The sequence below is a fragment of the Crotalus tigris genome, unplaced genomic scaffold, assembly GCF_016545835.1.
Source record: "Crotalus tigris isolate CLP2741 ecotype Arizona unplaced genomic scaffold, ASM1654583v1 scf7180000020326.198739, whole genome shotgun sequence".
NCBI lineage: Eukaryota > Metazoa > Chordata > Lepidosauria > Squamata > Viperidae > Crotalus > Crotalus tigris.
This window is the reverse complement of record NW_024097966.1, coordinates 78731-104122: the sequence shown is the minus strand read 5'-3', so window position 1 is coordinate 104122 and position 25392 is coordinate 78731. Positions and strand designations below refer to the sequence as shown.

At 41.1% G+C, this 25392-nt stretch overlaps 1 protein-coding gene across 1 annotated transcript; it reads right to left on the bottom strand.

The window, feature by feature from the left end:
- Window positions 1-210: 210 nt before the first annotated feature.
- Window positions 211-24165, bottom strand: LOC120318622 (class I histocompatibility antigen, F10 alpha chain-like). Its single transcript, XM_039366473.1, has 7 exons — window positions 24096-24165; window positions 14165-14440; window positions 10775-11044; window positions 8530-8808; window positions 7819-7914; window positions 6113-6154; window positions 211-347 (listed from the first exon to the last, which is right to left on the bottom strand). Exons 1-7 carry the CDS (start codon window positions 24163-24165, stop codon window positions 343-345), a joined length of 1038 nt encoding a protein of 345 aa, XP_039222407.1. The 3' UTR covers window positions 211-342.
- Between the last annotated feature and the right edge of the window lie 1227 nt (window positions 24166-25392).

The window sequence follows — 25392 nt, the reverse complement described above, 5'->3', positions numbered from 1 at the left end:
TCGTTTATTCATACTGTGTGGGTGCTTTTCTTTCTCAATGGCTTCTCTGATTATTCTGTTACTAAAGTGTTCAGTTTTGGCGATAGTTCTGGTCTTTTTAAAGTCAATTTCATGTCCTGTGGCTTTAAGGTGTTGGACCAGGGAAGACATTGGTTCCTCTTTTTTTGACTGAGTTCTTGTGTTCTTCAATGCGTGCACTTATTCTTCTGTTGGTTTGTCCGATGTATGTGGTGGGGCAAGCCGTGCATGGGAAGAAAATGGCTGCATCTCCATCTGTTGTCAATGTAAAAACATTCGACATTAAATGTTTCCTGTGCTCCCATCTCAATTGACAGCATCATTTCAGACTGCAGAGAAAAGATAGGACAAACAATGATCAATTTAACAATGCAGAAGGACAGCAAAGTGACAGACCTGCAATGACAAAAAACATCTACTTTTGTTCCTGAATGAGGACAAACCAGGAGGCCAAGATCTATCCTGGTCGCTGACTTCAAGCTGGAGTGTGACTCTGACTAACCAGAATTGACCTTGACTTTCTTCTTGGGATCAGTTGCACTCCAGCTCAAACTAATATGGGTTTTATTTAGGTGGTGGAATCAAATAAAATGTACCAATAAAGGAGTATATTTGTGCTCAGCCTTGAAATGTATTTGTAACTCTGGCTTGGGAATTCTGGGAGATGAAGTCCACACATCTTAAAGTTACTAAGGTTGAGAAACATTGCTTTGAGAAGGTCCTTGGTGCTCTCTGAGCTTGCTTGTTTTCTTGCAGACGTTTCATTAACTAACTAGGTAACATCATCAGTGCTAGTAAGGAGTCTCGTTTGCTGACAGAGAGCTCAGAGAACATCAAGGACCCCTCAAAATAAAATGTTTTGGCTTGACAAGGGGGAAAGAGGTAGAGGGAGTTTCCAACTAATGACCATAATGGAGCCTGCCCATTATGGTCCTAAGTCATGGTGGTCATTGAAAAGGTCACCCATGTGACCGACCCAATTTTATAACTTTTTTTGAGGCGGTCAATTGTTCACCATGGGCTGGTTTTGCTGAAAACTGCAGGTTTTTGACAAAAACATCACAAAATGTGGTCATGACTATGGAGATTCTCAGTCATCCAGGTCATGGTTATTCTAAAATTATTTTTCCAGGAGGCAACTGGACTTTCTTGTTTTTCTTTGAAGACGTTTCACTTCTCATTCATGAAACTTCTTCAGCTCTGATCAGATGGTGGGGAATGGAAGGCTTTTTATTCCTTGCAGACAGCTGGTCATTTGCATTCTTCCAAGTGGCCTCGACAACTCTCTAAAAGAAGGCAAATAAGAGGTGACATTTGGTGAATCAGTGGATACATTAAATTGAGACAGAGAGAAAAAAGGCTGATGCAATATTGTAGCACTCATATACTGTACAAGCAGTGACTAAGTTACAAGTAGAAAAGGGTCATCAGGCAACGTATTAAAAGTAATGAAGTAAATGAATTGTATTAATGAAATAGAAATAAGCATAATTGAATAATTGAACTAAATAGAAGTGAAAAAGTAATTATAGCATAGTAAAGAAATATAGACAGGCGATTATTCAAATAAGAGTTATAGTGAATGAAATTAAGAGTGGTGATAATACTTAGAGAATAGTATATGTATATGCATCGTGTGTAGTGTTATAGATATATATATATATTATAAGAGCTGTTAAGAGTATTATAAATTGTACTAGATAATAGTGGGATAAGGAAAGGTACAACTCTATTTGTAATTTTATTTGTTAATGTTAACTCTAAGAATAACGTTCTATAAAGGTATTATATATTGATTTATAGTTAGAAATATTATATATATATATATATATATATTTGTTTTCTGAGGTTTTCGCGGGTATTTGTATGTAGGTCTTTGGTTGTTCGGGTTTTCTCCCGCGTAAAATTGGAAGTGTCTTGGCGACGTTTCGACGAAGTCCCATACGTCATCTTCAGGCTGGTGTTTTCAGCTTCGTGCATTGAGCAGCAATGTGTGGTCTTAGCTGTTTCTTCCTTTTAACTGCCAGTGGGGGTATGAACTGATTGGGTGGGAGCTTGGCTGTGTTCTGATTGGGTGGAGGTGTGTTCTGAATGGTTAGGGGCTTGGCTGTGCTCTGATTGGCTGGGGAGTGTTCTGTTTGGTTGTGCTCAGGTTAGTCTGAGTTGCAGAGGGGTTTGAGATTTTGGGCTGCCTTGTTATTTTTTGGCTTCGCGTTCGTGGTCGTGCCTCCTCTTCATGGAGGGTGTCAGTTTGCTTCATGTATGGATTGGAGGGTTTAAAGTGGCTAATGATGCAGCTGTGGTCTGGCTTCTGGTTTGTGGTCATGCCTTGTCATCGGTGTGGCTTTGGGTTTGTTTTTTGCGTGGATGTGTGGTGGTGACATCCTGTGTGGTTTTTGTGAGTGTGGTCTGGTATCATTTTTTGTGTTAGGGAGTCGTTTGTCAATAAGAGCGGGTTTCCAAATGGCTGGTAGGCGGGAGGTATCATCTCGCTTGTTCATGCTGTGTGGGCGTTTTTCTATCTTGATGGCTTCTCTGATTATTCTGTTATTAAAATGTTCACTTTTGGCAATGGTTCTGGTATTTTTAAAGTCAATTTCATGTCCTGTGGCTTTAAGGTGTTGGACCAGGGAAAATGTTGGTTCCTCTTTTTTGACTGAGTTCTTATGTTCTTCAATGCGTGCACTTATTCTTCTGTTGGTTTGTCCGATGTATGTGGTGGGACCAGTGGTGCATGGGATTTCGTATACTCCTTGAGTTTCTAATTCAATTTTATCTTTGGGGTTTCTAAGGATGGTGGATATTTTTCTGTTTGTGCAGAATGCTGTTTTGATGTTGTGTTTATGGAGGATCTTACTGATTCTGTCTGTGGTGCCTTTATGTATGGGAGGAGGGCTTTGCCGTTTTCTTGTTCTTTGTCTTGGATTTTAGTGGGGGTTTCTTTTTGGATTAGGTTTGTAATCTTATTTCTATGGAATCCATTGGATGTTAGTACATTGGTGAGAGTGTGTAGTTCGGGTTTTAGGTGTTGTTCGTCAGCTAAGCGTTTTGTTCTGGAGATGAGTGTCTTGGCTACAGAGTTGATCTGTGCTGGGTGGTGGTGTGAGAGAACGTGCAGATAGCGGTTTGTGTGTGTTTTCTTCTGGTAGATGATGTGTCCTAGGGAGCCATTGGATTTCTTGTAGACTAAGACATCCAGGAAGGGAAGTTGGTTGTTAGTTTCTGTTTCCATGGTGAACTGTATTTTGGGGTGTAGGCTGTTGAGGTGTGTGAGGAAGTTGTCCAGTTTTTCTTTCCCATGTGGCCAGATTATGAAGGTGTCGTCTACATATCTGAGGCAGAGTTTGGGTTTGTGATCCGATTTTTCTAGAGCTTGGGTTTCAAAGTGTACCATGTAGAGGTTGGCAATGACAGGTGAGAGGGGTGATCCCATGGGTGCTCCTTCTGTTTGTTTGTATTTTTGTCCATTATAGATGAAGTATGTGTTGGATAGGCAGTGGTTGGTCAGATCTAAGATGTGTTTGGGGGGGTTATATTTGTTTTGAATAGCTGTCAAGGCTTCTTTGATAGGCACTTGGGTGAAGAGGGATATGACATCGAAGCTCACTAGTAGGTCGCTGGGCTGTAAGTTTTGTTTCTTTATGATCTCTATAAACTGGAATGAGTTTTTTACGTGTGAGGTGATGGATTCTGCATAGGGCTGTAATTGTTTGGCGAGAAATTTGGCTAGGTTTTGTAGAGGTGAGCCTATGGAGCTGACTGTAGGTCTGAGTGGGGTTCCTTCTTTGTGTATCTTGGAGAGACCATAGAGTTTGGGGCATCTGGATGATTTCTCTCACGGAAAAAGAAGTGTATCTACAAGATAGATACACTTGAGAAAGCACAGGACTTTTATGAACGTTATTTTACATAGGCAGAAGAACAAGAAAGTAGGGAAGAGCCGGAGAGTAAAAGTCAGGATGAAGATTTATTAGAGGAAGTTGATCGAGAGAGCAAAATACAAAAGTTACAAGAAAGAGAAAAGTTAGAAAGAGAAGTAAAAGGAAGAATAATAGAGACAAGAAGCATAAAAAAAATAGATCAAGTAAAAAATGGGAGACGCAATTAAGCTCTTCTCTGTAAACAATGGATTAAATATACTAAGAAAAAGAGCTCAAATGTTTAATAAATTAAGGAAATTGGATGCAGATGTGATATGTCTTCAGGAAATTTATATAAAATAGGATTATAGAAAACTACTAGAGAATGTAAAATTAGGAACATTATACACAACATCAGCACAAAACAAGAAAGGAGGAATTATTATATATGTCAAAGAAAAAATAAAATCAAAATCAATATATTCGGCTGAAAAGGGGAGAATTTTAATGTTGAAAATAGAATTAGAGCAAAAACAAATCTTATTAATGGCAGTATGTGCACCAAATAATAATCAACATGAATTTTTGAGGAATGGGGATTTAAATGCAGTAGTTGATGTTAAGTAAGATTATAAGAGTAGTAAAAAGAACAAAAAGAAGAAAAATATATTACTAAAATCGTTCTTTGACATGGTAACAGAATGCAACCTTCAGGATATATGGAGAGAGATACATAGATCAGACGAACAATATACGTTTTATTTGTATCCACATCAGTCTTGGTCTAGGATCGATATGGCCTGGGCAACAACAGACATACAAAAAGGGATGAAGGAAATTGAAATAGGGTTTAATGATTGGGCGGATCACAATTCAATAATAATAAAATGGAAAGGCCAGAAACAGAGAAAAAGATGGTCAATGAATCAAAGACTGTGTAAAGATAACAATATATACAGATGCTAGAAAAGGAGCTGATATCACCAGGCCCAGATGGAATTCTGGTCGAGTTTTATAAAAATACACAAGAGTCACTACAATGGATAATGTTGGAGATTTAATGAGGTGTTGGAAGAGGCGAAGATACCGACGGTTGGAGACTAGAAATAATAGAGGAGAATAAATATGGAAAGGTCAAAAGTAAAAATATGTGTATAATAATGTATAATAATAATAATATGAATTATTCCTAGTAAGTACTAGAATATGAAGGAAAGAAAATGTAAATAAGAAACAATGGGGAAATAAGGACAAATATTCTAAAGAAGAATGAGGGAGGAAATGTAAATAATAGAAGAGTAACATTACATAATCGCTGTTTTAAAAAAAGAATATATTGTGTGTGTGTGTGTGTAATGTTTTGCTGTGTTTTGTTTTGTTGGTTAAAAATAAAAATTTATATATATATAAAAAGAATGCAAATGACCAGCTGTTTGCAAGGAGAATAAATCCTTCCAGTCTCCACCATCCAGTCAGAGCGGAGGAAGCTCCTTAGAGAGAAGCAAAATGTCTTCAAACAAAAACAAAAAAGTCCAGTTGTCTCCTGAAAAAGCACCTTTAGGAAAACACAGTCATGTGACTGCAGGATTGTCAATTTTCGAAGCATGATTTTGCTGGTGTGATAATTATTCCTTTTCGGCTGCCAATGAACTCCAGGAGGGGGAAGAAAGGAAGGGTTTGGAATGCAGTCATCAAAGATTCAGAAGCTAGACCATGAGACTCAAGGACATTGCACCAGGTGTTTGACAGATCCAGAGACACTTTCTCATAACAATATTTTTCTACTTGATTGGGCTACGTGACCTGACCCAGAGGGAGGAGGGAGAATTCCATGCTTTTCCTATATCGGTTTGAGAGGGATCTTGCCAGAGCTGGTTTTGCTTTCATGTGTGCCGAAATGATGAACTCAATAAAGTTTTACATTAAGAGATTGGAATTTCTCAAAGGTGTTTGCTTGGTTGGGTTCGTCAGTCGGAACCTTGACGGTAATAAAATAAAATAATAAATATGGCATACAAAATTTAAACGGACAAACCTACCTGAAGGGCTCCAGGCAGCCCATAATATTTTTATAGCAGGCTGAGAAAATTTTGAACCTGGACTGTTCCCCATTCCTACCCATCCGTCATTCTCACCGACAGCTTTGCTTGCATTTGCTCTCAGATACATTTCACAGCCTGGACTTTGATTCTCGTATACAAAACACAAAAATATTTGGTAATAATTCTACTCACGAGAAGGATCATTCCTGGGATCATCCGCTCCTCTCCTGAATCCTAGATTGCAGAAAGAGAGAGCAAAAAGAGGAGACGTTAGGAGAAAAGCTCAGGGGAAGGCAGTCAATGATGGGAAGGCGTAAACTTTCATGACCTCACTTCAAAAGATGCATATTGCAAAAGCTGTGCCTTTTAACAAAATGTGTTAATCTGAAAAAGGGTTTCCAAAAGTCTAGGGAAAAAAATAGGACTTTAATGTTCTCCAAAAAGAAGACAGATAGGAAGGCCTGGAAAAAAACCAGAAAAATTGGGGAAAAAACTGTTTGTCCATTTTTTTCCAAATGGCTTTGGGGGGAAAAAAGGAAAAAAACAGAACACTCCCCTCCCCTGTTTTTCCCCATTTTTTCTGGGTTTTTTTTCCAGGCCTTCCCATCTCTACTGGGGACTAACCAAATCTCAGGGAGGGGAGGTTATTGCCCTGTTTCCAAAAGACATTGCCAACACATCAGGAATCAAAGCATGCCAACCTCACACGGCAACAGGCCTTCCAAATAGGATCAAATCAGTCCCTCTCTTAGGGCAGAGAACCCAGGATCCTGGCTTTGATACAAATGGATCGTGTTAAGATATTCAAATTTAGTTGCTGGAGCAGTGGGGTTGTGCAGTGAGCCAAAACACACAGGGGTTGTTTTCAACATCCAGCTTGAGGATCCAAATAAATCATCAGATTCACTCTGTTTCTGAAAATCTTACTGTTTATTGAATACACGGCATGGTAATGTCAAAGCAAAATTAATTTTGAGGTTCCCAGACACCAATTCATAGAATTAAACAAATAAAACAAATATACATACATATAGACACAGATTAGGGGTTTTAATTCCTAGTCCATGTCTATATGCATGTATATTTGCTTTTATGTATTTCCAGATTTTGGGGAGGCGATATGTCAAGAATGAAACTTTGGCAGCTACGTGCCTGTTCATTTTGACTTGCTATTTCTTTAGGCGTCATGCATATTTGTTTTTAACTAGGTACCGATTGGTTTGAGTGTGCTGACTCCTGCTTGAGGCAAACTGCACTGTGATTGGTTGCTGTGGGTGCGGCAGAAGAGGAGTGTTCCTTTTTTCCCGCCTTTTTTCTTCTGTGTGCCTTCTGGGCTCTGCGATTTACCTCACGATGCTCCTGTTTGCCTATCTAGTCTGCTGTATATAGAAATGTTAAATATATTTATTTATATAAACCTACAAGTTCGTGTCAGTGTCTCTGACTTTATTCCCTGACAGGATCACCTGATTATCAATGATCAATGGATCATTCCCCAGGAGGGAAGGGAAACGGAGAAAGCAGCAAGCAGAAGCAGCAGCTGGGAGGGGAGGAAGATTTTCACTGAAGCCCTTCTCTTTGAACAAAGCCTTTGAGAGGGACAGAACTGGAATGCTTCTTCCCAATTCAGAAGAAGACAGGACTGTCCAAACCTTGGACTCATCTGAACTGAGACTGGAATCCCAGCAAGAGGCTGAGATCTCAGATGCTCCTTAAGTCGGCTGGGAAAACAGGGAAAAAGGAAGCCCAGAAAAAGAAGAGAAACAGTTTGGGCTAGTGGTTAGGGCACTGGGCTAGAAAGCGGAAGACCATGCTTGAGATCAGGTCCTGCCTTAACCACAAAAGGGAGACACATGAAAGAAATTGATCCATCCATCCACCCAGAAAAGGATACTTACTGAGAAATGCCAAGATCCCAGAAATTGCACACACCAAGATAACGCCAGCCACACTAACACCGATGATGAGCCCCAGACTGGAACTGGATTCTGGAACTGGATTGGGAGAAAGAGCAAATCACTCCATGGAAACCACAAAATATCTACTTATTGGAGGAAAAGATCTCAAACAGCAAGAAAAATAAGGGATCTACCAAGTTAAGAAATGTCAGATGTGTTTACGTGATAGGAGACGTGTAGAGTAGAGTAGAGTAGAGTAGAGTAGAGTAGAGTAGAGTAGAGTAGAGTAGAGTAGAGTAGAATAGAATAGAATAGAATAGAATAGAATAGAATAGAATAGAATAGAATAGAATAGAATAGAATAGAAGCAATGGATGGAAACTAGTCAAACAGAGAAGGAACCTATATCTAAGAAGAAAGAACAATTAATCAGTGGAACAACCTGCCTCCAGAAGTTGTAAATGCTCCAACACTGGAAGTTTTTAAGAAGAGACTGGACAGCCATTTGTCTGAAATGGTATAGGGTTTCCTGCCTGAGCAGGGGGTTGGACTAAATGACCTCCAAGGTCCCTTCCAACTCTACTACTACTATTTATTGTTGTTGTTGTTGTTACTGTTGTTGTTATTACTATTATTATTATATATCTGGGCACAATTTCTCTCCCATAATCCTCCAAAGAGCCCAGCCTTTCCCTCCCTGCAGCCTCTCACCCTTCAGGTCCAGATCCAGAGGCTGCTGCAAGCCATTGTGCTCCACGTGGCACCGATAGCGGCCCCTCTCCTTGGGATCGATCTGGATTCCGAGCGAGTAATAGTAGGTCCCATCTGAGTTGGGGGCCAGAGACTCATGGAAGGTGTCTTGCAGCCAGAATTCCCCATCCCTTGTCCAGGAGGCATCGATCTCCCTCGGGTAGAAGCCGTGGATTCGGCAGACATGCCTCTCCATACCATCGGCTTCTGTCCTGCTGCTCATCGTCACCACTGGAGGAACTGGGGAAAAAAGGGGGGTTAGAATCAAAACTGAGCCTCTCCGGAAATTAGCTTGACATGCATCGCACGTACAACCAGAAATAAAAGTCTCCAAATAAATCAAGCTGCTTTGAATAATTTCTTTCGGCCAGAAAAACAAACATAAAAGCACTTTATTAAATACAGTTAACCCTCGACTGACAACATTTAGTGATTGTTCAAAGTTACAACAGCACAGGAAAAAGTGACTTAGTTTTTCACACCTACAACCGTTGCAGCATCCCCATGGTCACATGATCAAAATTCAGATGCTAGGCAACTGACTTGTATTTATGATGGTTGCAGTGTCCAGGGGGTCATATGATCACCTTTTACGACCTTCCGACAAGCAAAGTCAGTGGGGAAGCCATATTCTCCTAACAACCGTGTTACTCATTTAATAACTGCTGTGATTCACTTAACAGCTATAAGAAGCCGTAAAATGGGGCAAAATTCACTTAACAAATTTCTCACTTCGCAACAGAAATTTTGGGCTTGTGATTTTAAGTTGAGCTGTATTATTATTTTCTCTGTTGCCTTGCAAGTACAGTGAGTGTTTCTGTCCCGGAGACAAATTTCTTGTGTGTCTAATCACCTGTGGCCAAATCAAGTATTCAATTTGATTTGATTTGATTTGAATGAACTCTTCTGGTCCTGCTTCCTGTCTGGATTACTGTCATGGTTCCAACTAACGAAACACTTCAAAGAACTTCAAGGCATTGTTTATCCTAAAAAGTCTTTAATCGTGAAATAAAGTGTTGGCACAGCATGGTGGATGCCAAGATCTGAATTCCCCTCCCCTGAGCACACATTAGTCAAGCATAATTCCCTCCTCTAATTTGCAGTCATAAATCACATTCTCCAATCAGTTTGAAGGGCAAAGTTTCCCTTCCGTTCTGTAGCCTGCAGTTTCTTATCTTAACTAATCCCCACACACATTCTTTCTTCTCCCCTCCCAGCATCATCTAATTTAACTCTAAAAGTACCACACATCTTATACAGAGAGTGGCTGTCTCTTCATATTTTGTCAAAGCAAGAACATCCAACGTTAGCAGCACTGACAATTACCTTACAAGATTGACACTACTATTTCCACTTCTAGAGACTGATTTTTTAAAAAAAAAAATATCAGAGAGGGCTAAAAACAAGGGCAGCATCAAGGCTGCAATTGCTTGGACGACTCCCCAGATTCTTCCTCAGAGATCTGGAACTCGGTTAAATAATGACTCTGAACAGCCAGCCGAAAGAGAATCAGAGGAGGCTTCAGCTGGGGAAAGCGTGCAGGGACAAGACAGCCAGCAAAGAGGAGGAGGAACTGCCCCCTGCACCTTATCCGAGAGCACACAGGGCAGAGAAAAGGCAGGCACAATGGAGATCAGCCAGATTACTCGGGAGGAGAAGGCCCTGCCCGTCTTGATAGGCTGCATTGGGAAGCTGGGTATTTAAGACAGCAGGAATAGGAAGGCGTTACTGGGAACGTGTCAGTTTGCCAGCTGTTTCTTTCCTCGTTGTGCTTTCTGCTTCACTGTGTTTGGAATCGTGCCTTGGAGACTCTGAACCTTTCTTGTTAAGTGAGCTGTCGTGTGTGTATTTAATTTTGGCCTGGTGGATTTAAGTTTGTTTCGTGCAGCTATTTGTTTGAGCAACTTTCACTTATTTATAGACTATTGACCAGTTGCTTTGTGGACTAATCTTGGCATGCTTGTGGCTGAGCCTATAGGGACATTTCTGAATATTGGTAAAGGGAATTACTGGGGAACATTAATACACTCACTAAACCACAGTTACCTGGGTGTGAGTGAGTGGGGCAGCACATCGACTGACAATCGCCAGCAGAAAACAAGCCAACTGGGTCATTTGGCCTTTGCCAGCAAACCTACACAGGAAACACTTGCAACACTTAAGCAGATGCAGCTCCCATACTTTCTCTCTGGCTGTTTCTCCATACCTTCCCTCAAGGATGTCTCTGATCTGTAGTGGTCGTTCTTCTGCAGCCACTCCGTGCAAATGCTCTCCAGGAAATCTGTGAAATGCTGACTGGCGGCAGTTTCAACCCTCCGCTTGATCTCCTGGGCTTCTTTATCAACTGCTGTCCAGATGCCGGTCGCCATGTCGTAGCCAAGGAAATCCCGCCCGTCATAGCCATACTGCCAGCGGCCGCTCCATTTCCTATCTTCCCCTACTTCACAGAAGACCATCAACTGGACGATGTGAAAGCCTAAAAGAAGCATCCCCAAGGTTAGGAGGAAAAGCTCTTTAGGAAATCAGAGAAAGCCACTTCCTGCTGGAGCTCCAGAGTCTGTGACTGCTGAAACAAGAAAGCAATAAAGACAAGGATTACAGGAAGAAATCTTGAAGGCAAGTCAAGGTTGAGACAGAATTTGGGATCTGTAAGACAGATTTCTCACTATAAAGGAACTTACTATAAACAAGGCTGGGAAATTCCTCATACAGCCTAAAATTCCTTAATTAAGATAGGATTTCTTAGAGGCTCACATCTTCTGGCACTGGAGTGAAGTCGCCTTTCCTGAGATCACTTTTAGATAACTCAAAATTGTGAAGGCAAAAGATCTATATTATTAGCACTTGTGGATGATATTTGTTACAGATGTTGAGACTCTAGAAAGAGTGCAGAGAAGAGCAACAAAGATGATCAGGGGACTGGAGGCTAAAATATATAAGGAACGGTTGCTGGAATGGGTATGTCTAGTAGTTTAATGAAGAGAAGAATGAGGGGGGACATGATAGCAGTGTTCCAATATCAGGGCCTGCCCCAAGAACAGGGGGTCAACCTCTTCTCCAAAGCACCTGAGGGCAGGACAAGAAGCAATGAATGGAAACTAATCAAGGAGAGAAGCAACCAAGAACTGAGGAGAAGTTTCCCGACAGTGAGCACAATTAACCAGTGGAACAATTTGCTTCCAGAACCTATGAATGCTCCAACACTGGAAGTTTTTAAGAAGAGACTGGACAAAAATTTGTCTGAAATTATATAGGGTTTTCTGCCTGAGCAGTGGGTTGGACTAAAAGATCTCTAATGTCTATTCTATTCTATTCTATTCTATTCTATTCTATTCTATTCTATTCTATTCTATTCTATTCTATTCTATTCTATTCTATTCCATTCCATTCTCTGTGGTTGCTATGAAAATTATACGGATGTACAGGTAGCCTGATGACTGTTAGGTTTAGCGACTGTTCAAAGTTAGATGGGCCTCCCCAAAGGTACTTATGATCTCATTCCGAAACCAACAGCTGTTTCCCTCCCTGTGGTCACATGACTGTATTTCAGCCACTCAGCAACCACTGTGTATTTACCGCCATTTGCAGCTTTCCATAGTCATGTGATTGCAATTTGTGACATTTTTTTGCCCCAAACTGGCATTTTCTTCCAATTTTTGGCAAAAACAGCCCATGATCACATGTGCATTAGGGAGGCGGATCGTCTTCAGAGACAGAATGGATTTCTTCCCAGTCGATTCCAGCCTGACTCCAAGGTTGCTGAGCCCTGAGGATGACCCGCTATCCATCCTGTATCTCAGCATTCTCAAAACAATCTTTCAGCACTGTATTGGCTTCCGGTGGACTGGTCAGAGAGGTTGGGTTTCTGCGGGGGAAGAATAGCTTGGTGCTTTGCACAGGAATGTTAGATTCCACTTGGCCTTACTGCAACCACCATCTCTCGGTAAAAGTTCTTTTGCTTAACCACAAGGCATCAAGAGTTGTCCTTTCCTAGTTCTGGTTTGTGGTGGTGCGGTCGGGTGAAAGGAGTCGTCTCTTTGCCGACCGAGTTTCCCCTGCCGGTAGACCCCTGAAAGGGTCGAAAAGACGCTCTGGAGGAGCGTCTACCATTGAGGATAGATAGTTGCAGAGGAGCGGCAGCGTCCTCTGTGCACCGAGTATCTCCTTTGGGCCAACAGGGTAAAGATCAGCCAGTAAAATGGCGGATCATTTAGCTGCGCCAAGCGCAAGCCACAAGATCAGCTAAGCAAATGGACTCACTGTGGAGAACTCAATGAGACTTTCATTTCACCTCTATTTTCTTTATGCCTGTGAAAAGTTTTTTTTTTCTTGGAATTACTCCCTTTGCTGGTGAAGCAGCTTCTTAAATGGGGGAAGAGAAGCTCAAAGGATTAAATTTATTTTTGTTTTAATGGTTGATTTTATTTTTGGATATTGGGAACCTCAAGAAAGTTTTTTATAATATTTGGAGAATACTGTTTGCTTTTATCTTTATGATGTTCGGAAGGATTGAATATCTGACTAATCTTGATTATTTTCTGGGGGACATTCTCTGACAAATCTATTCACTACATTAGCTATTTTTTCTTCGCTGGAAAGGCTTTCATTTTGTACAAAGGAAAAAGATGAGGAAGCTGGCAGGAGATGGATATTGTGGGTTGTTTTGTTTGTTTTGGGTTACGGTTGTGATTCCTCGCCAGCCAGTGGATCAGGCAGGTGAGTTCTGAAGAATCAGATGAGGAGAAGGGACCTGCAGTGACATTAGAGTCAGAGGAAAGATCTGAGGAGCTCCAAGACTTACAGTCGGACAAGGAGCCTGGCCCCTCTACTCACATGCAGGCTGAGACACAGCTGTGCTAGAAGCCTGAGTTGGACAGTGATGAAGAACAGTTGGGAAATATGCAGGATGCACAAAAGCACAGGCAAGAGAAGCGAGTAGGATAGAGGAGTGCAATGGGGTGGCTCCAAAGACAAAGGAGAAAGCATTAGGAAGCCACGCCTTAGCTGAATTATAAAAGGGAAAGTGTGGGAGGTGCTGGTTGCTGAAGGCAACCGTTCGTGTTGAGGATCAAGTTTCTGTGAACTGTTTGTTTGCCTTGGACATTGACTTAGGTCTGTGAGAATAAAAGGGGTTGGTTTTTTCTTGCCGTTCCTGCCTGCTTGTTGAAAGAGGGGTTTCTCCTTGTGAGCATAACAAGGACTCACGTAGGCTGGGGCAGAACAGTTACTAACTTATCAACTGCAGTGATTCGCTTAACTGGGGTAAGAAAGGTCATAAAATGGGACAAAACTCACTTGACAAATGTCTCACTTAGCAACAGAAATGTTGGGCTTGATTTGCTCAATTTTCTGCACCCACACACAAAAAAATTCACATTCCTGATGCTTCTCGGTGGGACTGTCATATTTTCATTTTAGACTCGAGCCCACTTGAGTTCTGCAAGAGGGAAAAGGCCAGGGCATCAGCAACCAGCTTATTGTGGACCAATCGGTCTGATTCATGAGGAAGGCAGAAAGATCCCTAAGAAAACGGAGCTTTCCCCTCTGTCTCCTTTCTTGCAGGATAACACCCATGTCTCTCCCACACCTCACTTACCTCCACTTTGGTTATAGAGTCTCTGGAGCATGGGCACGTGCTCCTTAAAGTATTCCTCGTCTTTTTGCAAAATCCAGATGTACTTGTTATAGAATCTGGAATCTTCCTTCTCCAGTGTATTTATCCAATCTACTCGAGGATGCAGCCTCCTGGTGTGGCTTTCGTAGCGAGTGATGAGCTGATCATCTATATAACCTTCAACTGTGAAGGGTGGCAGCCCTGGACAAGCCTCCGTCGCAGCAGAGTAGCTCACACGGAGTATGCGAGGGGAGGAGCCTAGGGAGAAACGAGAGCAGAACGGAGCTAGGAGGGACTGGAGACAGGTTACAGACTGAGGCTCCAGAGAAGTTGCAGCATAAGGTGCAATATGGGACTGTCAGAGCTGCCATCAAACACTTGGCATTCGTGGCTGTCAGCCTGCCATGAAATATGGAGGGAGGACGGAGGGAGGGGAAAGTGAAACAGTTGAATCTGGTGGGGGTACCACTCAGAGTCTTCAAAGTTGTTACCCTGGGAGAATAATGCAAAATCATTGCAAAAACAGTTTATTCAAATATAACTGGACAATAAGGGGCCAGGGTAAAAAGACTGATTCACCCTACATTTTCTTCCTTGCTCATAGCTTGACAAGATTGTGGGATGCAAAGGTGGAAGGGATGGTATCTAGGCAACCGAGGCATCTTTGATGCTTGGTGCTGATAACGCCAAGGTCACTAACGCAGGTGCTCGATGGAGAAGTGGACTTTTCCCATAACAAGAAGTATTACTGTTAGACAATGTGAACACCTGATGGGTGGGGGTGAGGGATTGTTTAATTAAGGAAGCTTTTGAGTGGGAAAACCAGAGCTGGTGTCAACTCTATAAATGAGCATGGCTGCAACCATTTTCCTTCTTATTCTAGGTTGCCACATAGAACGGAGGGAGAGGTGTTGCCCAGGTGCTTCACTAGTCAAAATAATCTTTTGTCTCATGGGAACCAAGGTCATTGGCTGTTCCCGAGACTAGGGACTGGGCATTTCATAAAAATCCACCAAATAATTATATTGGGGAATGTAGTTGCTTGCATAGCTTCTGTCTTCCTTTACTAAAAAAACAAGCTGGGGGCAGGTCTGACAGAGACCTTCACCCAAGTTATACATTTTGAAATAAATATAGTCCATGATTTACATGCACAATTGGGACCAGATTTTCCGTTTTAAGTTTTTGCAGTCAGGCCCAATTTTATGAGAATTTTTACAGCGTCCATTAAGCAAATCATATAGTTCTTAAGTGACTAATATGATCATTAAACAAATTCAGCTTCCCCAATGGGCATTTTTTGCCAGGAATCAGACAAAAAAAAAAAAGGAAATCTTGATCATGTGGCCAACTGATCAGAAAGCTGGTTGCCAAATGCTCAAGCTGCAACCGTGTGTGTGTTTGTGTGTGTGTGTGTGAGAGAGAGTCATGTGAGCTCAGGCCTTAAATCATTTTTCCTTAGGCTGTCATAACTTAGAATAGAATAATTACTTTAATGCTAGTTTTTATGGTGGTTCTATGTCAATGAGCGATATGAGAGAATATGATAAACATTTCAATATAAAAAAGTTTACTGTTAGATATTTATTAAATGATATAGGTTACAAAATGAACTGGCACTGTGAGAATATTGGACCAACCTAAAACTAATAGATGAAGTTAGTTAAGAAACAAAAAAATGTAATTATAACATATTTAAAATTGTTACAGGCAGAAACTGCTTGTTTATAAAAACTCATTTAATGGAACAAGATAAATATTAATGAAGGATTGGATGGGACTGGTCTGTCTCACAGATACTTTGAGGAAAAACTAAAAGTGTGTCCATTTTGCTTCAAAAAGGATTTCCAATTGATGTGCAATACATTACTACTGTAAATGGTTGTTATTTAATTTTAAATGCTAAAATAGCAGGACTTGTAATAGCTATGGTTAACATTAATGGATGTAATTTAGGTTCTCCTATTATGTTTTATTAATTTCTCCAATAATTGAATGAGTGTATTTATGACAAGGTAAAGGAGGGGATTTTAATGAAGCATTAGACCCCAAACTGGCTAGATACACCAGCTTGATATTCTAGCATTAACTATGAGTTTGAGTTAATGCTTACCTATCATACAAAAAACAAGAAGCAAATATTACTTTAATACTAAAAGAAGACTCAGATTTGACACAGATAAAAAACTACAGACCGATTAGTTTTTTCAATTCAATTCATTATTGAATGTGGACTATAAATTTTTTACTTCAATAATGGCTGAGAGACTGAAAAGATACTTAACTGAATTTATACATTCAGACCAGAATGGTTTCTTACCAAAGAGACAAATTAAAAACAATCTAAGAGTGATAATGGATGTATTAGAATACTATGAATTTTATCCAGGGAAATAAATGGCACTAATATTTCTAGATGCTCAAAAGGCGTTTGATAATGTTTATGATTCAGCAATTACAAATAATGGACTTTGGACAGAATTTTATAAATATGATAAAAACGATATATAATAAACAAACAGTGAAAGTGATTATGAATGGTGATTATACTGAGAACTTTGAGATAAGGAAAGGAACAAGGCAAGGATGTCCATTATCTCCATTGTTATTTATTTTTACTTTGGAAGTCTTAAACAGAAATATTAGACAAGATATACAACTCAAAGGACTAGAAATAAAAGGCAAAACATATAAATTGCAAGCATTTAATGATGATTCAATGTTCATTTTAGAAGAACCTTTGGAGATGATTCCTAAACTATTGGGAAAGATAGAACAGTATGGAGAAATGGCAGGACTGAAAATAAACAAAGAAAAAACTAAAGTAATAGTTAAAAATCTTACAGATAAAAAACAACAACAAGTATTAGAAAAACAGAATTACAGATAGTTAAAAAGGTTAAATATTTAGGAATACAATTGACAGCAAGATGTTCAACGATAAAAGAAGATAATTATATAAAATTATTAAATCAAATAAAATTGGATTTGGAAAAATGGAAAAATTTGCAATTGTCAATACTAAGAAGAATTGCTACAGTGAAAATGAATTTACTACCAAAAAATTTATTTTTATTTCAAACAATACCTATAAAATTGCAGAATTTTTTTTAAAGATTTGAATTCATTAATTTTGAAATTCATTTGGCAAGGAAAGAAAGCTAGAATTAAGATGAAAATGTTACAAGATGCTAAAGGAAATGGGGGATTTGGCCTACCAGAGTGGGTTCTATACTATCAAGCATCCGTATTAACAGGGGTAAAAGAATGGATAATTCTTAAAAATAAAAGGTTGTTATATCTGGAGGGGCATGATGTACAATTATGATATGGGAAAAATAAAGTTCATAAACATTCCCAAAATCACTATATAAGAAATGCATTGTTAACAACATGGGAAAAAATAAAAAGCAAATTCCAGGGTGGTTGTCAGCAATGGAAGCATTTGTACACCCAAATTTAGTGAACTTTGAAAATATCTGGACATATAGAGATATTCTAAGTCTGAAGGACACTTAAAATATAAACAAGAAATGGAAAATCAGGGCATCAACTTATCATGGTGGACACATTTACCAATACAAACTAGATATGATAAAGATGTTAAAAATGTATGGATTTTATAAGGAACAACCTGTGTTTGATAAGACTTTGTTAACTTCAGTTGAAATATTAATTAAGAAAATGTATAATTTTTTATTAAGTTTAGAAAGGGAAGGCAAACAAGTTAAAGAAACAATGATAAGATGGGCGAAAAATTGTGGATACAATATTGTTCTGGATCATATAGTTCTATGTAACCCTAGCTAGAGAGCATGTATCTCTGTATGTTAGAATATCTGGCATTTATTGAGTTAAGTGCTGTTTCCTTAAGAGATGGATTATGGGAAATGCAGTTTAGCTAGTCAGTCATCTCATGTTAATGGGTCAGTAGGAGGAGTTCTTCTCAGGACATACTGGCTAGTGCCCAGTTTGGAATGTCTTTGTTCATCCAGCCTCATGTCTCCTAGCCAAATGGCTTGGAGATCCTATGCCAACATGTGATGCTTATGCAGAAGAAGAGGGGAAAATTCAATATCAATTTACCTGTGGAACGAACTATATTGCTAAATATTCTTTTGGACGTATCTCTGCAAAACTGTAAGTCATTGTTTAGGATTCCCAGAATAAAGCCATATTTTCTGTTTGTTCTTCTGAGTTATTTGTCTGTCTTGGATTGGATGGAAAGCAGTCTGTTCCATCTGGGACAGCATAGTAAATTGATAGGATTAATTCTCCTCTGCTCTCCTGCAACAGTTTGAAGGCAGAAAAGTAAATTTATTAGCCTTTCTCTACATCAGCCCTTAAGGAAGTAAAGTGAAGATTCTCTTGCAAGTGAAAGAATGCTCAGAGTTCATATCGGCTTTATAAAGGCAAAAGTAATTGATGTGGCTAATTTCCTTTAAACGCCTGCAAAGTAAATTCAAAGTATCTTCGCATTTGACTCTGAACTAAAGAAAGGTAAAAGTTATAAAGTGCTTTGTGTCTTGTTTGGATGCTTCTGCTAAATTACCTTTGGATCTGTTCACAAGCCAACGTTTAAAGCAAAGAGATATTGTGATATCTATCTCACTAAGTAGAAGAGAGAAATCTGCATTCTTATTGTAAGATTTTCTTGCATGTAAGTCTGTATTTCTAACAACAAAAGGAGCTTTGGGCTTTTACCTCCCTTTTTTGTTCCTTTGCCGATGATTTGAGCAACCTAAGACAAAGAACTGTTTAAAGACAGCCTCTAAAGTTCAAACAAAGGCTTGGCAATTAACTCAATTCACTGCCTTCAAAGGGGAAATGTCTCTCTCTCAGCCTGCCTAATGCAAATCAAGGATTTGAAATTTAAGTGTTTAGAAATATGTTGAGTTTTCATGCTTGAAGAGTAACAAAGCAACAACATATCTGTTTCTTCTTCATGAGTCTGCTAGCCAGAAAGAAAGCAGAGAGAGGCCCCTTCTAGGGCAATAAAAAGTAATTAACCTCTTCACCCAGCCACAGCACTGGTGAAAGAAGCTAAACTCCCCCCTCCCTTTGGAATTTCATCCATGCCAATGGGAAGACGGTGTTCAGAGGTCCCAATAGCAATGCAGTAGCATCCCCTGGTGGCCAATTTGTTTTTTCCTTCAGCAATCTTCTTGCAATTTAAATGTGGGATTGCAACAACTTGATAATTAATTCAGTACATAGCAGACTTATACCAAGCCAAGCTAAAAGCACCCCTTAGAGGGGAAAGAAGGTACTTCACTGCATACATCACTAACTACACTCACTAACAGAGTGAATCTGATGGTTAAAGAGCAAGTCATCTAAATTTATCCCAAGCTACCTAAACCCCCTAGAGGGCACAGAGTGAACTTCACCAAAGATAACCACTCAAGCTGACGACCAAGTAGTTCCAGTTTGAGGGAAATTAAGGAGAAGAACAGGTAGCAATTAGCCTTGCTTATTATCACAGAGCTGATGACTAAGTGGTTGCAGCCTGCAACATGACGACCAGGTGAGAGTTTGTAGGAGCGAATGCTGCTCTGCAATCTCTCAGTGGACAATAGCAGTAACATGGTAATAGGAAGAATTTTGGCTGGCCTTTCTTCAGACGCCCCCTAGTGGTTAAGGGAGGAATTACACGCAAGCCTTTAATCATGCCTAGAGAAAGCTCTCTAGTAGACAAATGGTGAACCTCGAAGGAAGAGCACCCTGGTAGCTGGCCCGCAGGAAGGGACCCCTAATGGGGAAAGGGTGAATTGTGCTGAAGTACCCACAAACGCAGGAGAATGCACCCAGTGGCACCTCCACCCACAGACAGCACCCCAGCAACTGATCTGCTTGCAGCGACCCCTAGTGATTAAAGAGAGGTTCATCTAATTTGCTTCAAAATAGCTAGGAAGTGTACTGAACCTGTCCTAGCCATGGCAGAGTGTCCCACTGATTTAGATGAAGGGGTTCAACCAACCAGCCTAGGTGAGACACCCCAACCAGCTGGTCAAGGAGAAATGCTGCAAACAGCCAACCTTGACCTGTACACAGAGGTTGTAGCTCAAGCCTCAGTGAAGCCAAAGATGTCTCAGGGTCACTATGATCTGAGACAACAAAAAAAGCCTACTGAAGTCATGCGGTCGAACCTGTTGGAGAAATGGGACACCATCCACAAGCACCATGAAAGATGCTGGGAGAGATTACACAAACTCTACCAAGAGCAAAAGGAGGAACTCTCCCTTGAACATGCGCATGCAGTGGAAGGAGATAAGGAAGATGCCTTTGCGCAATGGATGGACTCTGAACGGCAACTCAAGGACATTCAGGAGCAATTAAGAGACTCAAGAGTTGATAGCAAGATACAAAGCCTCAGGCTACTAAACGAGGAATGTAAGAAGCTTTTAGAGAGCCCACAAGACCTCCCAGAGCCTGAACCTCACCCGAGAGACAAACCGGTTGACAGGGCCGAGTCTGAAGTTTCCCGCCATTCATATGCAGCATCCCAATGGTCACATGCGGCTCCATCTCGTGTGTTGGAAAAGGCATCATCCTTTCGCCATATATCCAAGGCGATTCCAGCATGTCACAACAATCTCATGTCAAAGGTGCCTCCCACCATTCAAAGGCATCTTCTCGCCAGAGCCAAGCATCTCGAGCCTCAAGGACAGAAAGCATTGCCGCCCAACTCACACACGCACGAGTCAATACCACAAGGGCTGAAGCTGCTACACAAGCAGCAGTAGAAGACAAGCAGCAAAGAGAAGACTTGGCAAAAGTGGAGACAGCAGCAGCCCGAAGTATAGCAGAAGCTCGAGCCAACTTTAAGATTTCCCAGGGCCAACAGGAAGCAAAAGAGGCAGCAGCAGTACAAGTGGCTCTCCAGAGAGAACTAGAAGACTCTACATCCACAAACAGGCTGGAAGGGCTAGGAAGAGAAAGCCCTCATAGCTGCGTACAGGCCTACATGGACAACCAAAGCGCGTTCCAGCGTGAGCAGGTAAGAGCGCCACAGCTGGCCACAAGCCCCCCAAGACTGAGTAGACGAACAGAAGAATCTCAACAACCAGATGCGCCGGTCAGCCACAGAGTTGATGTCACGAGATCTTCCCACCGTCGCTGCCGCATTGAACCCACTGAACCATACTCTTGATGGCAACAGGAGGGGTCCGCCAGCAGCGGCAACGGCCACAAGATCTTTCCAACGTTGCTGCCCCACTGAACCATGCCACTGATGGCAACCAGATGGGTCTACCTGCAGCGCCAATGGCCCTACAGCAGAACCAGCAGCCACTCGGGGACGAGATTGAACGAGCTCGAGCCACACTAAAGTCCCTGCTGTGCCAACAGGAGTCAGCGTCCCAAGGAACCACCACCAGATCTGACCACAGAGGAGAGTCTCGACCACCAGCTGTGCCAGCATACCAGGGAGCCAGCTACGCCCCACCAGAAAGACAAGAGATCCTCCAACAAGTAAGCACGCAGGAACTTGGGTCCCCTCAGCTCAACGCCAGAGCAGAGGAGTTCAGACCAAGCCAACAAGGCCCCTCGCACGTGACATGGCAAAATACCCTCAGCCAAGAACACACCGAAGGAAGTTACCAGTCAGCCACAGCGCACACCCCCGCTCCTGGAAGCGATGCACCACCTCCACCAAACCACAGCGCACACACGGGATCAATGCATCCCCCAATGTTCGTTGAAAGAAGGTTGGACTTGGCAGCCAGAGACATACAAAGATTCTCCGACAAACCAGGAAGAGACTACTAATTGTGGAAGCACATCTTCAAGCGCGCCATCTTCGAGGAAAAGGCTGGGCCAGATGAGGAACTTGTCCAGTTGACAGCCTGGCTTGGTCCAAAATCCGTAATAAGAGTGAACAACATCTCTGCATCCCATCTAGGTAACCCTGACATCAGCCTTGAAAAGACTTGGGTCACACTTGACAAGGACTATGGTGAACCCACCATGATGGAGTCCTTGCTCCTGGACCATGTTCTCAGTTTCCCCAACATGAGAATCAACAAACTTCAGCAGCTGAAGACATTCTCAGCGCTCCTTACTCAACTACAGACAGCACAACAGAATCCTGCCTTGCCGGGACTAGCTTGCCTTGACCTGTTCAGGACACAAAATCCTATCATCCAAAAACTGTCATGGTTGATATGTGAACAATGGATCAGGTTTTCTCTGGATTATAGGAAAAGGATCCAAAACAAAATCCCTCCCTTTGTGGTTCTCGCTGAATTTATCAGTGACCAGGCAGACCTCTACAATGACCCCCTATATCTCTCCATCAGAGAAGTATACTTTCCAACAACCAAGTGAAGCATAAATATAGAACTAGAAAGATGGCAAAACTTATGGGAAAGAAATTATAAACTGACAATGTCAACTTCTTATAAAGAAAATTTATATAAAATGTTTTATAGATGGCACTTGCCACCAGCAAGATTAGCAAAAATGTTTAAAAGTATATCAGATAGATGTTGGAAATGTAAACATAAGTCAGGCACATATTATCATGTTTGGTGGACATGTGATAAAGCAAAGAACTATTGGAAAAAGATACATACTTGGTTAGAAAACATGTTAGCAGAACATGTTGATTTTAAACCTGAACTTTTTTTATTAGGTATAATGCCAGAAAAGATCAATAAACAAAGCTTATATTTCACTTTGCACATCACAAGAGCGACAAGAATTACATTTGCGCAATACTGGAAGAATGAAGAAGTACCATCAGATGAAGAAATAATTAAAAAAATACTAGAACGTGCAGAGATGGACAGATTGACTATGAGACTGAAAGAAAAGGAAGGACTATTATCAAACCTGGAACTTATTTTACTATTGGCTTGAGCAAAGAATAAAGGATTAGGAATTAAATATGTATTAGCATATATAAACTCAGACAGCACATTGGTTGAAAATTTATTATTGTTTGTATGGAAAAAAATGAATAAAAAACATAAAAAAAAAACAATATTAAAATAGCATGGAAAATAATTTGCAAAACGAGCTGAAGCATTGATGGACACAGAAGGCTAGATACCTCCATCTACAATTCCACACAGAGAAATATAGAAAAAGAATGTGAATTAAGTATTGTAATATTATCGCGGTCCTCGGTGCTCTCTGAGCTTGGTTTTTATGTATGCTTCTTTTCCTTTGAGGATGCACTTTTATTTTTGGGGGGGGGGTGTTAATCGTTATTTTAAAAGCGATAAAACAGTTTCACTTTAAAAAGTAAAAACTATGCAATAGGTGGGCTTGGCATGCTTAGCTGTCCTTCTATATTTAGGAAAAGCAGCAAAGAGAGCCCGTCTTGGACAAACTTTCTGTCCGTTTTTTTTTAAAAAATATATATTTTAAAACATTTAAAGAATTAAATAAATGACTAAAACAACCATTAAAAATAAAAGACATCGTGATTGGAAAGTAAAACGCTGGAAAAATCAACAGGGACTTTTCAATCATCATAAATGATGCCATTCATTATTGAGGGGGGTCCTTGGTGCTCTCTCTGAGCTGGCTTGTTCCCTTGCAGACGTTTCACAACACAGACTAGGACTAGCACTGATGAGGTGACCTAGTTTGGATCAGAAAACGTCCGCAAGAAAACAAAGCCAGCTCAGAGAGCAGCAAGGACCCTCTCGTGTCAACCCTGAGTTACGAATATTCTCCTTTATTAGTACAATACATGATTTCATGAATTCAGGGATCCCACCCGAGCAAGTCGCGCCTTCAGGGATGTCAGGGGGGGGTGGAGGGCAAAAAAGTCACGAACGGGGTCCTATCGCAGGTGGTGCCCGAGATCCTGACCTTGCAACCCATCTATTTCCCCCCCCCTTCCTGACCCAGCTGTCCAAAATAAGCCGTTGCGCCCCTCCAACTACGCCCCGGGACTCACCGAGGCTGCCTTCCAGAAGGCAGGAAGCGGCGGCCCCGAGAAGCCACAGGAGCCCCCAGCGCAGCCCCATCGCTTCGGCTGTCCCGCTGAGCGGCCGCTTGCATCGAAACTCTCCGCGCTTGCACTTTGGAACCGGGATGCCCAGCTCAGCTGGAACGCTGGAAAATCCCTCTCATTAAAGAGAGTTACGCTGGTAGAACGTGACGCAATAACGGGGGGCGTGGCTAGGGAGGGGCGTGGCCAAGATGTGCGGGATGGGGCTTGCTGGAATCCGGAGGGGGATAAAATACCTTGCCCAAAACAGAATGGGGGGGGGAGGGGGAAATAACACGGTCCGATTTCACACGAGACAGGCAGGCAGGCAGGTGAAGAACGTAATAGCATAGCATAGCATAGCATAGCATAGCATAGCATACAATACAATACAATACAATACAATACAATACAATACAGTGTGATAGGATTAAGTGAATGCTCTTCAAAATTTAATATTGAAAGTAATTTTTAAAATTGAATCTGCTGTGTACGAGGAGGGATATGATGGTCCGGACATTATTCCAGTATTTGAGGGGCTGCCACAAAAATGGGGGGGGCAGAAACAAAAATGTGGGGGAGGCTGTCTCATTTGGGGAGTCCGTACAGCGCCTGGCACAGAGCCCCAAGGCCAGCCCTTCTCTCTCAGCCCCAAGGAGGAGCCAATGGCAAACCAGTTCTGAAACACCTGGTTAATAATAATAATAATAATAATAATAATAATAATAATAATAATAATAATAATAATAATAATAATAATAATAATAATACAACAAGGATGCGGCTTGGTTAAAATCAGTCAGTACCTGACAAGGAAGAAACAGTGCAGTTCTGGAAGCAGATATGGGATAACCCAAAGAAATACAACAAGGATGCGGCTTGGTTAAAAGAGGTGGATGCAAATAAAACAGAAGTTGAAATGAAAGAACTAGTAATAACAACAAAAATGGTAGAAAAAAGAGCAAAGAAAATCAAAAATTGGTCAGCACCAGGTGAAGATGAACTGCATGGGTTTTGGTTGAAACATCTAACTGTTATACACCCACTCATTGCCAAGCAGTTCAACAATATACTACAAGGAGGAGAAATTGAAAAGTGGCTAACAACTGGGAAAACCTACCTAATAATGAAAAATCCAGCAAAAGGGGCAACACCAGGTAACTACAGGCCAATTACCTGCTTACCAACAACTTTCAAATTACTAACTGGTGTGGTAGCTGATGCAGTACAACAGCATCTAGTTGAAAACAATCTCTTTCCACCT

Excerpts from the sequence above, each read along its gene's own strand:
- LOC120318622 (XM_039366473.1), bottom strand. The coding sequence starts at position 24,165 with ATGGGGCTGCGCTGGGGGCTCCTGTGGCTTCTCGGGGCCGCCGCTTCC. Across the intron at positions 11,045-14,164 it reads ACTCTATAACCAAAGTGGAG|GCTTTCACATCGTCCAGTTG; the intron begins GTAAGTGAGGTG and ends TGCTTCTTTTAG. Across the intron at positions 8,809-10,774 it reads AGAGACATCCTTGAGGGAAG|TTCCTCCAGTGGTGACGATG; the intron begins GTATGGAGAAAC and ends TTTTTTCCCCAG.